Source organism: Oncorhynchus mykiss, chromosome 3, assembly GCF_057628025.1.
Source record: "Oncorhynchus mykiss isolate SJ-2025 chromosome 3, ASM5762802v1, whole genome shotgun sequence".
NCBI lineage: Eukaryota > Metazoa > Chordata > Actinopteri > Salmoniformes > Salmonidae > Oncorhynchus > Oncorhynchus mykiss.
The window spans coordinates 24,094,367-24,108,800 of NC_143024.1; the positions used below are offsets into that span (position 1 = coordinate 24,094,367).

The window sequence follows — 14,434 nt, forward strand, 5'->3', positions numbered from 1 at the left end:
GAAACAATGTTGATGGTAGGATCCCTTGAGAGAGTACTGAAACTGATTTTGAATTTTTTACACAATAAACAAAGCGTAGATACTGTATGACAAAGTTAACCTTAAATGCAAAGTTAACCTCTTGAAACTAGGGGGCACTATTTTTGGAAAAATAACATTCCCAAACTAAACAGGCTATTTTTCAGGACCAGATAATAGAATATGCATATACAGCTTAGGATAGAAAACACTCTAAAGTTTCCAAAACTGTAAAAATATTGTCTGTGAGTATAACAGAACTTATATTGCAGGCGAAAGCCTGAGAAAAATCCAATCAGGAAGTGACTCTTATTTAGAAACATCTGCGTTCCTATGCGTCCCTATTGAGCAGTGAAAGGGATATCAACCAGATTCCTTTTTATATGGCTTCCCTAATGTATCTAGTGTCACAAGACATAGCTTCAGGCTTTTATTTTGAAAAATGAGCGTGAGCGACAACGGTCAGTGGTCAGCTGGTGGCTCTCAGAATGATATGTGCGTAATAGACAAATGCGGCCATTGTTTCTTTCGCTCCTACTAAGAAACCAACTGACCCGGTTGATCTATTATCGAATAGATATTTGAAAAACACCTTGAGGATTGATTATAAAAAACGTTTGCCATGTTTCTGTAGATATTATGGATCTAATTTGGAATATTTTTCGTCGTTGTCGTGACCGCAGTTTCCGGTGGATTTCTCAAACAAACGTGAAGAACAAACGGAGGTATTTCGGCTATAAAAATAATCTTTATGGAACAAAATGAACATTTGCTGTCTAACTGGGAGTCTCGTCGGTGAAAACATTCAAAGATCATCAAAGGTAAACTGTTAATTTGATTGCTTTTCTGATTTTCGTGACCAAGCTTCCTGCTGCTAGCTGGACATAATGCTATGCTAGGCTATCGATAAACTTACACAAATGCTTGTCTTGCTTTGGCTGTAAAGCATAATTTCAAAGTCTGAGATGACAGTGTGATTAACAAAAGGCTAAGCTGTGTTTCACTATATTTCACTTGTGATTTCATGAATATGAATATTTTCTAGTAATATTTTTTGTCTGTTGCGTTATGCTAATTAGTGTCAGTTGATGACAATTCTCCCGGATCCGGGATGGGTAGTTCCAAGAGATTTTTAACTCCTGTCTTGTGGTCATTCAAAACATGCATGATTGTACATACTGTAGGTATCCTTTACAACACGTGTGATTGTACATACAGTGCATTCAGACAGTATTCAGACACCTTGACTTTTTCCACATTTTGTTATGTTATTTTTCCCTCATCAATCTACACACAATACCCCATAACGACAAAGCAAAAACAGGTTTTTAGAATTTTTTGTAAATGTATTAAAAAAACACACAAAAAAAAGGCTGGGCCACTCAAGGACATTCAGAATCTTGTCCTGAAGCCACTCCTGCATTGTCTTAGCTGTGTGCTTAGTGTGGTTGTCCTGTTGGAAGGTGAACATTCGCCCCAGTCTGAGGTTGTGAGCGCTCTGGAGCAGGTTTTCATCAAGGATCTCTCTGTACTTTGCTCCGTTCACGTTTCCCTTGATCCTGACTAGTCTCCCAATTCCTGACGCTGACAAACAGTGGGGATGGTGCCAGGTTTCCTCCAGACGTGACGCTTGGCATTCAGGCCAAAGTGTTCAATCTTGGTTTCATCAGACCAGATAATCTTGTTTCTCATGGTCTGAGAGTCCTTTAGGTGCCATTTGGGAAACTCAAAGCGGGCTGTCATGTGCCTTTTACTGAGGAGGGGTTTCCGTCTGGCCACTCTACCATAAAGGCCTGATTGGTGGAGTGCTGCATAGATGGTTGTCCTTCTGGAAGATTCCCCCATCTCCACAGAGGAACTCTGGAGATCGGGTTCTTGGTCAACTCTAGGCCAGCTCTAGGAAGAGTCTTGGTGGTTCCAAACCTCTTCCATTTAAGAATGATGGAGGCCACTATCTTCTTGGGGACCTTCAATACTGCAGACCTTCAATACTTTCAATACTTTCAACTTTCAAGTTTCATAGCAAAGGGTCTGAATACTTATGTAAATGTTTTTTTTTTTTATCTTTAATACATTTGCCAAAATGTCTAAAAACCTGTTTCCAATTTGTCATTATGGGGTATTGTGTGTAGATTGAGGAGGACATTTTTTTTTTTAGTTAATCCATTTTTGAAAAAGGCTGTAATGTAACAAGATGTGGAAAAAGTCAAGGAAGGGGTCTGAATACTTTCCGAATACAAAGTAGGTACAAAACGTGTAATTGTATACACTAGGAATGCACAATTCCACATGGTCTAAATTGTCCAGGTAACCCGTGTTAGCTGGTTCTCTAATTCCTGACATGGGTTTATGTGGGAGCTTGGCGCCACCATGAGAGCGACCCTGACATACACACCTCAGAGTATCTACTGAAACTGGCAACAACTGGCAACACTTGTGGAGCCATGTTCCATTTACAGTCTATTCATTCTCATCATTATGAGGGTTGAATTTAATATGTGGCTATTTTTATACATCATTAATGGAGATAACAGTGTAGATAATGGAACTGAATAAGATATAAAGCTTGAAACATCAGATTTACTACACATCTTGGTACATTCCACCAGGGCAGTTCCACCTCAAAATGCCTATTTCACCCCTCACTGACCCCTGTCTTACTCCCTACTGGCCAGTGGAGGAGGCATTGTCTGCTGCCTGATTGAAGTTAATAATCTACAGGACAAGTGTATCTGGTTTATGAGGGTCAATGTCATAATGTTAGCATATCTATGCTGTTGCTTCTGTCTGTGTAGGACTGTTTTGTGTTGTGTTTTGGGTGGACCCCAGGGAGTAGCTGATTGGGATATGAGGTCGATACACATAGCTTATAAATTACTTATAAACCCTTTACATAGTTTTGAAGTATGTCTGAATGTAAGATTTTAATGTTTATTTCTCTTCTTAAACCGTGAACTCAGTTAGCGACTGCGAACAGAGCCCCAGACTAAGTCATGAGTGCAGAGGAGATGTGAAGCCACTAGAGGTTGATCTGCTCCTAGTCCATCATGGAGGGACCAAAGGTCCTCTATCTGTCTCCAAGTGCAGATCAGTGATGTGTGAAATACTAGACTGTTAGGAGGCCATAACACCTACATTAATGTTGAGAAAGGGGATTATATGTAGTGTCTGGGGAAAGGCTAAACACTTTGAGTTGTATATAGGTCTGATAACTAAAGTTTTTAAGACAGTCTGGTCATAATTCAATCTCTATGTTCGTTTTTCTATAAATTGGGATTTCTGTGTTCGGCCTAGTATGGTTCTCAATCAGAGGCAGCTGTCAATCGTTGTCCCTGATTGAGAATCATACTTAGGTAGCCTGGTTTCACTTTTGAGTTGTGGGTGTTTGTCTTCCGTGTCAGTGCTTGTTGCCACACGGGACTGTTTCGTTTCTTCACGTTTATTGTTTTGTTCCAGTGTTCTGTTGTGTTTTGATTAAACATTATGGACACTTACCACGCTGCGCATTGGTCCTCCGATCCTTCTCGCTACTCCTCCTCAGAAGAGGAGGACGAGATCCGTTACAGCCTCATGCATCTACATTGTCAGAATTGTAGGTATTCATGACTATAAAGTGTTGAGAATATATTTATGGTAATATGGAATCGTATAACTAATGTACACTGAACAAAATATAAATGCAAAATGCAACAATTTTAAAGATTTTACTGAGTTACAGTTCATAGAAAGTAATCAGTCAATCAAAATAAATTCATTAGGTACTAATCTATGGATTTCACATGACTAGGAATACAGATATTCATCTGTTGGTCACAGATACGATAAAAACAAAGGTAGGTGCTTGGATCAACAACAAAAAACACCAGTAGGTGTGATCACCATTTGCCTCATGCAGCGCGACACATTTCCTTCACATAGAGTTGATCAGGCTGTTGATTGTGGCCTGTGGAATGTGGTCCCACTCAATGGCTAAGGAAAGTTTCTGGATATTGGCTGGAACTGGAACACGCTGTCGTACCCATCGATCCAGAGCATCCCAAACATGCTCAATGGGTGAAATGTCTGGTGAGTATGCAGGCCATGGAAGAACTAGGACATTTTCAGCTTCCAGGAAGTGCATTATCATGCTGAAACATGAGGTGATGATGGTGTGTGAATGGCACGAGGACGGGCCTCCAGGATCTCGTCATACATTCAAATTGCCGTTGATAAAATGTAATTGTGTTCATTGTCCGTAGCTTATGCCAGGCCATACCATAACCCCACATCCACCACGGGGCACTCTGTTCACAACGTTGACATCAGCAAGCCACTCGCCCACACAATGCCGTACAACCGGGATTCATCCATGAAGAGCGCACTTCTCCAGCGTGCCAGTGGCCATCGAAGGTGAGCATTTGCCCACTGAAGTCAGTTACGACACCTAACTGCAGTCAGGTCAAGTCCCTGGTGAAGATGACAAGCACACTGATGAGCTTCCCTGAGACAGTTTCTGACAGTTTGTGCTGAAATTCTTCTGTTGTGCAAACCCACAGTTTCATCAGCTGTCTGAGTGGCTGGTCTCAGATGATCCCGCAGGGGAAGAAGACAGATGTGGAGGTCCTGGCCTTTTATTGTCCCCCAGCACAAGGTGCACCTGTGTAATTATCATTCTGTTTAATCAGCTTCTTGATATGCCACACCTGTCAGGTTGATTGGTTACCTTAACGAAGAGAAATGCTCACTAAAGTAAACATATTTGTGCACAAAATTTGAGAGTTTTTTTTTTTTGTGTACAGACAATTTCTGGGATCTTTTATTTAAGCTCTGAAACATTGTACCATCAGTTTACATGTTGCTTTTATAGTTTTGTTCAGTATATATCTTATAAACTGGTAATCACTGGTCTGACACAAAGAACAACAGAGTAGTAGGAAAATAGCAGGCAATATTTATTAGTCATTCTGTTTTTACATAATTTAAATATGGTTATTTATTTAACTGGCATTAATTATGCTCTAATTTATAAAATGACAGTACAGTAATGCATTATCCACTTTCATTATTAACAAGGTTTTCTTTTCAATGTTAAGAAATTACACAAGAAAGCAGACAAACATAGCACAAATGTATTATGTACGTTACATTTCAGATCCACACTGGGTGTTATCAGGTTTTCTTTGTGTTGATTGTGGAACTGGAGAATGGTGGTTGAATGGAGATCTCTTCCTGACCTCTTACTGCTAGTAGGAAAGTAAGGGAGAAAAGAAAGGAACATTAACTTCCATTTATCAGCTATAATACGGCATGAATACCATTTAACATATAACACATAAATCAGTTGTTGTTACAGTATTACAGTCACATGGTGACATGTGGTCTAGAACAAACTTACCATTATCCTAGTATCATAGGTACTCTTGAAGTCCTACATTTCATAATTAGGGATAAAAGCAGAAGTAAACAACTGCAGTACACAGAAGGCAACAGCCACACCAACAGTTGCCATGACAAAATACATAACCTCAAGTCCTAAACAAACTTTTACAGCAATCATGTGTTAGTGAATAACATGAAAAGGCCAGAGACTGAATACGTGTCATTAAGTCAAAACTAAACTTATATAATATAATTGGCAAACAGTCTTTGCATACAGTATTTTCAACACTGTACATCCTGTTAAGCAAAGTAATCTTGTTAATTACAGTCAGACTGTAGTAGAATACAGATGTGCACAGACACATCCCAGGGGTGACCATGTTTTACTTACTGTCAGGGGTAGAGGTGGAGATTGATTTTGTTGTGTGTTGTCACGCACAGCTGATGGATTCTCATACACAGGTGATGGGTTCTCATACACAGGTGATGGGTTCTCATACACAGGTGATGGGTTCTCATACACAGGTGATGGGTTCTCATATACATGTTGTTGCGAGCCTTTATGAGATACACAAATAGAGGTGGTTGTATAGTTGCTGTTATCTTGTCTGCATTTGTCTGCATAAGCATTTTACATTATCAAGCATCGTCATAGTGGTGTTGTATTATATCATGTCATTTGTCTGAATACATTTCCTTCTTCCATGGAAACTGCAAATCACACTGGATGAGAGCGACTGCTAAATGACGATTTTAATGTAAATGGATAAAACAAATGTTTGAAAACATGATTCATTAGAAGATTGGAGATAAAGCATATGCTTACCTCCTCGATGCATTGGCTCAACATTGGGGACAAGTACAACACAGCAAACACAACTAAAAGGCACTATTTTAAAACAAGTTTGGAATGGAAAACTTCAGACGTATCATTGTTCTTCTACTAGCACTGACTTTTCTGATACTTTGAGGAAAATATTATTTACTATGACTGAGATATTTGGTTGTCCCACATAGCTAACTTAATGCACTAACTGTACGTATCTCTGGATAAGAGGGTCTGCTAAATGACTAGATGTAACTGTTATCTACTTACTATGTTCATATTGTCTTTAGAACTTCTACTAACTTTACCTTTTACTGACAGTTTATGGACCACAGATGTTTTGTTTCCAGTGACATCATTTGTTGCTGTACAGGTGTATTCCCCACTGTCAGAGTATTCACTCTTCTCTTTAGTGAACTCAGGGGAATGTCCAGGTATCTCTGTCTCATTGTGCATCCAGGTGTAACTAGTAGGTGGGTTGGAGTAGGCAGAGCAGGTCAATGTAAACTTCTGTCCTACTTCTATTTCATTTGGACCCTTGATTTCCATACCATCAGGTCCATCTGTAACACAGAGATCACCAGTTAGTAATAGCTACAAGTTCATTAGTTTGTAATCAGTGTGACGGTGGAGTCATAATGGTTGGTGTAAAGTGTGTGTTCAGTCATTGTTATATTCTTGTGTTGATGGTACATTTGGTACATTTATCTGGTACATTTATCGAATCAAATCAAATTTTATTGGTCGCATACACATGGTTAGTGTAACAGTTTAACTTTCGTCCGTCCCCTCGCCCCTGCTTGAACCAGGGACCCTCTGCACACATAGACAACAGTCACCCACGAAGCATTGTTACCCATCGCTCCACAAAAGCCGCAGCCCTTGCAGAGCAAGGGGAACCATTACTTCAAGGTCTCAGAGCGAGTGACGTCACTGATCAAAACACTATTTGCGCACACCACCGCTAACTAGCTAGCTATTTCACATCGGTTACACTCACCCCCCTTTTGACCTCCTCCTTTTCCGCAGCAACCAGTGATCCGGATCACGGCACCAATGTAACAGTTTAACTTTCGTCCGTCCCCTCACCCCTACCTGGGCTCGAACCAGGGACCCTCTGCACACATAGACAACAGTCACCCACAAAGCATCGTTACCCATCGCTCCACAAAAGCCATGGACCTTGCAGAGCAAGGGGAACCACTACTTCAAGGTCTCAGAGCGAGTGACGTCACATATCGAAATGCTATTAGCGCGCACCACCGCTAACTAGCTAGCCATTTCACATCGGTTACATTAACATGTGTATGCGACCAATAAAATTGGATTTGATTTGATTTATCCCCAGGCTTATAGGGAAGTACTTACAGATTACATTCACAGTGTCACTGGCATTTTCAGAGCTGACATGGTTGCTGACTCTACACAGGTATTCGCCACTGTCTGTTCTCTTCTTTATGGACAGCACTCTCTTATCCTCAGATAATATGATATCGTCAACAGAAGACACAGGATGACCATCCTTCATCCACTCTCTGGTGATGTTGAAGCCAGCTGCATCACAGGTTAAAGTGACAGAGCCCCCCCTCGATGATTGGTGGGTTTGGGGTAATTGTGATAGTAGCACCAGATACTGGTTCTGTGAAATTAATACAAGATGAGATAATACTAATTATTGTGGTTTGTTAAAAAAGAAAAGGAGAAAAAAGTTAGTTTTATGTTCATGGTACACAGTGGTAGAAAAAGTACCCAACTGTCAAACTTGAGTAAAAGTAAAAATACCTTAATAGAAAATGACTCAAGTAAAAGTGAAAGTCACAGTAAAATACTACTTTAGTAAAAGTCTAAAAGTATTTGGTTTTAAATATACTTAAGTATCAAAAGTAGATGTAATTGCTGAAATATACTTAAGTATCAAAAGTAAAAGTACATAATTTCACCGCCCTTATATTAAGCAAACCAGACGGCACAATTTTGTTGTCAATTTAATTTACGGATAGCCAGGGACACACTCCAATACACAAACATATTTGGAAACAAAGCATTTGTGTTTAGTGAGTCTGCCAGATCAGAGGCAGTAGGGATGACTAGGGATGTTCTCTTGGTAAGTGCTGCTAAGCATTGTAAATGTAACGCATACTTTTGGGTGTCAGGGAAAATGTAGGGAATAAAAAGTACATTATTTTCTTTAGGAATGTAGTGGAGTGAAATTAAAAGTTCTCAAAAAGTAAATAGTAAAGTAAAGTACAGATACACCCCAAAAACTTTAAAGTAGTACTTTAAAGTATTTGTACTTAAAAAATGTACACCACTGGTGTTACAGTACCATGGACAGGCGTAGAGCTCATCAGCACAGACGGGGCAGTGCGCTCTCGAAGGGTCTGTCATGCCAAATAGTGTCTCCCGGCCAAATAGTGTCCCCATCTACGTCACAATGGGATTCAATTAAACTATTAGCGTCCGTTGCTATATCAACGGTGGAATGATTTGAATTTTTTAGATCATTACATTCTAAATGACGTTCTTTTCATCATCGCTATGCAAACAAGGCAGATTTTCGCGACAATTTCGCTGTTTAAACAAGTTTGGTTGAGCTAATAAAATGAAACAATTAATTCAAACTAGTTTTGGGTACCTTGTTAACATTACAACATGAAATCCATGTCTTAAACATTGCTACGTTTCAGAAATGGCAAAGAAAACGTGTAGTCTGCTTGACACATTAAAGTTACTTACCTTACAAATCACAAAGACAGCTAATTTCCGCTCCATTCATATGGAAATCCATTTAATTCTTACACTGGCTTGTCTGGCTGTCATGTTTTTATTTAAACCTGCCCTTCCTTCCCTCATCTACACTGAAATAAGATCATTTCAGTAGTCCTCTATTATGATTTTTTTTCTGGCATAGCACATTAGTACACCCTTGTGGTTCAATATATATGTATATATTGTAGGTCCTAGGCTACAACAATGAATAATGTGGAACAAATAAATACCATCAATGGTTACCTTACAATTTACAATAATGAACACCTTGCGAAACAGCTGTGAAAACCAACCTGACGTTCTAGCAACAGCCCTAGCAACAGAAGCTAGAACTCATCGAATCCCATCAATGAATTAGAGGGGGAAACTATTTGGTAAGGGGACAATATTTGGCATGACAGGTCCTTAGCAAATCTTTTAAAAAAAATAATAGCTGATATGTCCCATCATAATAAAAGCAAATGAGTAAGTTATTTTGTCATCTAACTTATTTATAACTTGCATTACTGCGCACCGCATACAAAGCCTAGTTTGAGCAAAGCGAGAGCTCGCAGCTCATTGATCATGTGTTCTTATAATCCCAGTCATTGTGCAACATTTCTACATTTACAATCGCGTGTGAAAACAGTTTTACTTCATAGCCTATTATGACACATGTTTTACCTTGCTTCAAAGTAGCCTGTAGCCAAAATGTGACCATAGAAACGTTAGAACAAGAGAGAAATGCTGGTTTCAATGATATATGAGGAATATTTATAAAATTCTTCCTCATATATCATTGAAACCAGCATTTCTCTCTTGTTCTATACATTTTTATATCAACTTTATTTCATTGTCTAGAAGCCAAAGTCACAATCCCCATAGGAGAACCATTTTTGGTTCCAGGTAGAACCCATTTTGATTCAAGGTAGAACCCTTTTGGGTTCCATGTAGAACCCTCTGTGGAAAGGTTTCTACATGGAACCCAAAAGGGTTCTAACTGGAAACAAAAATGGTTCTTCAAAGGGTTCTCCTTTGGGGACAGCCGAAGAACCCTATTAGGTTTTAGATAGCCACTTTTTTTTATAAGTCTAGTCATATTAGCAACCCATTCTAGTTGTTGCATCTTTCGATTTCCACTCATTGTCAGTTTCTAAAATAGATTTGCACCTGTCACATGAAACCGCTGGCATCAGCTGCCCTTTAGAACAGTGTTTTCCCGCTAATTGCATGTCGGAATATGTTGGAAAATGATGTAGCCTAATACATTGCTTGCTTCATAACAGTAGCTGAACGTTCAAAAATGGCCTACAGTCTCTTGGTTGTGAAACAATGTAGTGGTGCTGTATGAAGTAGACTATTAGTAGTTTGTTAGTTTAACACTACTAATAGTCTACTTCATACAGCACCAATACAACATTAAAATAATTTTCCAGAAAATAACTAGACAATAATATTAAATGAAAACAGAATGTTTAGCCAAGCCATTTCAATGTTCATATTTATTTTTTCAATCGTTATCAGTAGTAAACTAAAAAACGTACTAAATAAATGAATAATCATTTTGAAGACATTTTTGAAGATCCTGGTCTGTCCTGGCAGCAGCCAGGGAGTAGAGTGACAGACAGCTGTACATTGCTTTATAAAATAAGCAACACCAGCTCAGACCAATTCCAGGATCTAATGATAAAGTTTTACAGTTGAAGTTGGAAGTTTACATACACCTTAGACAAATGCAATTAAACTCAGTTTTTCACAATTCCTGACATTTATTCCTAGTAAAAATTCCCTCTCTTAGATCAGTTATGATCAGCACTTTATTTTAAGAAGGTGAAATGTCAGAATAATAGTAGAGAGAATTATTTATTTCAGCTTTTATTTCTTTCATCACATTCCCAGTGGGTCAGAAGTTTACATACACTCAATTAGTATTTGGTAGCACTGCCTATAAAATGTTTAACTTGGGTCAAACGTTTCGGGTAGCCTTCCACAAGCTTCCCACGATAAGTTGGGTGAATTTTGGCCCATTCCTCCTGATAGAGCTGGTGTAACTGAGTCAGGTTGGTAGGCCTCCTTGCTCACACCGGCTTTTTCAGTTCTGCCCACAAATTTTCTATAGGATTGAGGTCAGGGCTTTGTGATGGCCAATCCATTACCTTGACTTTGTTGTCCTTAAGTCATTTTGCCACAACTTGGAAGTATGCTTGGGGTCATTGTCTATTTGGAAGACCCATTTGCGACCAAGCTTTAACTTCCTGACTGATGTCTTGAGATGTTGCTTCAATATATCCACATAATTTTCCAGCCTCATGATTCCATCTATTTTGTGAAGTGCACCAGTCCCTCCTGCAGCAAAGCACCCCCACAACATGATGCTGCCACCCCTGTGCTTCACGGTTGGGATGGTGTTCTGTGGCTTGCAAGCCTCCCCCTTTTTCCTCCTGATGGTCATTATGGCCAAACAGTTCTAATTTTGTTTCATCAGACCAGAAGGCATTTCTCCAAAAAGTACGATCTAAGGCCGTTGCAAACTGTAGTCTATCTTTTTTATGGCGGTTTTGGAGCCGTGGCTTCTTCCTTGCTGAGTGGCCTTTCAGGTTATGTTGATATAGGACTCGTTTAACTGTGGATATAGATACTTTTGTACCTGTTTCCTCTAGCATCTTCACATGGTTCTTTGCTGTTGTTCTGGGATTGATTTGCACTTTTTGCACCAAAATACATTAATCTCTAGGATACAAAATGTGTCTCCTTCCTGAGCGGTATGATGGCTGCGTCGTCTTTTGATGTTTATACTTGCATGCTATTGTTTGTACAGATGAACGTGGTACCTTCAGGCGTTTGGAAATTGCTCCCAAGGTTGAACCGGACTTGTGGAGGTTTACACAAAATTGTTTGACGTCTTGGCTGATTTATTTTGATTTTCCCATGATGCCAAGCAAAGAGGCACTGAGTTTGAAGGTAGGCCTTGAAACACACCCACAGGTACACCTCCAATTGACTCAAATTATGTCAATTAGCCTATCAGAAGCTTCTAAAGCCATGACATAATTCTCTGGAATTTTCCAAGCTGTTTAATGCCACAGTAAACTTAGTGTATGTAAACCTCTGACCCACTGGAATTGTGTTACAATTCCACTTTCAAAAAAGTAAGTGAAATAATCTGTCTGTAAACCATTTTTGGAAAAATGACTTGTGTCTTGCGCAAAGTAGATGCCAAAACTGTAGTTTGTTAATTAACAAGAAATTTGTGGATTGGTTGAAAGACGAGTTTTAATGACTCCAACCTAAGTGCATGTAAACTTCTGACTTCAACTGTATGTATTGGCATGTTTTACAGTGTCAAAAATGTTTTTTCTTTGGTTTTTGGCACATTGTTGAAAAGGTTTTTTTGTTGTTTATTTTGTTTTTTTCTCCAGGATCAGGGTGCCCCTAGGTGTGTGGTCCCTGGGGTGATCACCAGGGTTGGGGTAAATTCAATTTAAATTCCAGTAAATTCAGGAAGTACACTTAATTTCCAATTCCAATTATCTTGTATGGTTTTCAGTTAGTAAAATTTGAAATTTGAATTGGAGTTTGGTTAACTTTTTGAATAGACTGAAATTTAATTGGAATTGAAACCTACGCTGGTCGCTCCCATAGCCCTCACACTAGCTCTGCTTCTGACCATGGATCATGTATTTAGTAGAGTGTCAAGAGATATCCATAAATTGTAACTGCACCATCAAAAGACTAGAGTAACTGCATTTCAACAAGCGCATTCTATTTTTTTTTGTATTGTTTTTATATATGGAAGTACATTCAAATCACATTAGTTGACAACTCAACTTTAACATGAAGTGACATCTTTTGGAACTCAGGGGGTACTCACCAAAGACATTCAGTGAAGTATTTGACAAATACATAAAATCAGACTCTCTTAGGATCACTCTGTATTCTCCATTGTCAGCAATGGTCAGTTTCAAGAGCTCCAGAGATCCAGTGCGATGGTCCAGACGGATCCTGCCAACATATCCCTCTCCGGTCACAGGACCTTCAGAACTGAGAAAGTCAACAATGATGACAGGGGTATCACCAAAAGTCCAGACGATTGCACTAAGTGTCGTTGGATTGATGGTGGTTTTGAAAAACACATTTCCTCCCAATGTTCCATTCACAGGTCCAGGAGGAAGCACTTCTAGACCAGCACAATATCCTGAGGAAACAACAGGGCTTGATTATCATGTCTCCAAAACCCCCCAAAAATACTGTAACCAGACAGTTTTATGAGTTCTTATGCACTTTTATTTAACTAGGCAAGTCAGTTAAGAACAAATTCTTGTTAACAATGACAGCCTAGGAACAGTGGGTTAACTGCCTAGTTCAGGGGCAGAACGACAGATTTTTACCTTGTCAGCTCAGGGATTCGATCTAGCAACCTTTTGGATACTGGCCTAATGCTCTAACCACTAGGCTACCTGCCACCCTCAAAACTAACCAGTAGGCTACCTGCCGCCCCCAAAATTAATTATAACATAATTATTTTATCAAGACAATTTTGGAAGCCACTGTGGAAGCCATTGTGCCTTGTAGACACATAAATCATGGTCCTACATTTTCAGAAGGATCAAAAAGGGTTTATAAATTATGACATGTTTCACCCCTTGGGTTTAAAATTGTCCCTTGTCAGTGCTTTTAGGGTTAACCTATGTGTGGCTGTATTTCATTGAGTGCAGCAGATAAGGTCTCACCTGAGAGTGTTGCCATGGTAAGAAAGACGACTACAGATGCCACCATCTCTTCTGATGTAACAAATGTCTGTGATTCAGACTACTTCTGTACCTAGAAATAAGTATTGCATAAGAGACAGGGCTTCAATAAAAGTGGTCTACAGTAACATCAAAACCTGATATGAGGAAGGAATATTGAGATAAAAGGTTTTGATGAGTTATATCGCTGCATGAAGGAACAAATGACCAAACTCCACTTTCAGAATACTACAATCCAACTCCACTAAGACTAATAAGGAAGCTTTGTGGGGTTTTACATTCACTGAGCCTGTTGCCCTCAATTGTTTTGCAGGCTTTGACTGATAAAGATAGTAGACTTTGGTCTTTAGGTATTTTCTGATAATAGATTATATATTATATATAACAAAGGTTTGTGCTTTATACTCCTTCTCAAACACTGACATCACTGTAGGATCACTTAGAACCAACACCCAGATTTGTAGGAATGTTAGTTGAGGTAAAATGTACATCTAGGTAGAGTTATTAAAGTGACTATGCATATCTGATAACAAGAGAGAGTAGCAGCGGTGTAAAAGAGGGGGAGTGGGGGGGGGGGGGGGCAATGCAACTAGTCTGGGTAGCCATTTGATTAGGTGTTCAGGAGTTGTATGGCTTGGGGTAGGAGCTATTTAGAAGCCTCTGGTCCTAGACTTGGTGCTCCGCTGCCGCTTGCCGTGTGGTAGCAGAGAGAACAGTCTATGACCAGGATGCCTGG

General features: G+C 39.4%; 1 protein-coding gene across 6 annotated transcripts; it reads right to left on the bottom strand.

The window, feature by feature from the left end:
- Nucleotides 1-4,928: 4,928 nt before the first annotated feature.
- On the bottom strand, nucleotides 4,929-13,989 carry LOC110509853 (cell adhesion molecule CEACAM2). 6 transcript variants are annotated; one of them, XM_090225897.1, is made up of 7 exons: nucleotides 13,681-13,989; nucleotides 12,822-13,145; nucleotides 7,571-7,841; nucleotides 6,511-6,765; nucleotides 5,768-5,934; nucleotides 5,393-5,425; nucleotides 4,929-5,237 (listed from the first exon to the last, which is right to left on the bottom strand). In XM_090225897.1, the coding sequence occupies exons 2-7, from the start codon at nucleotides 12,828-12,830 to the stop codon at nucleotides 5,235-5,237; spliced, it is 738 nt and encodes a 245-aa protein (XP_090082023.1). In that variant the 5' UTR covers nucleotides 12,831-13,145; nucleotides 13,681-13,989; the 3' UTR covers nucleotides 4,929-5,234. The 6 variants fall into 6 exon arrangements, with proteins under 6 accessions (XP_090082023.1, XP_090082016.1, XP_090082024.1 ...); XM_090225890.1 differs by having other exon boundaries at nucleotides 4,929-5,240; XM_090225898.1 differs by lacking the exons at nucleotides 12,822-13,145; nucleotides 13,681-13,989 and adding exons at nucleotides 8,529-8,626; nucleotides 8,939-9,539 and having other exon boundaries at nucleotides 4,929-5,240.
- Nucleotides 13,990-14,434: the final 445 nt, after the last annotated feature.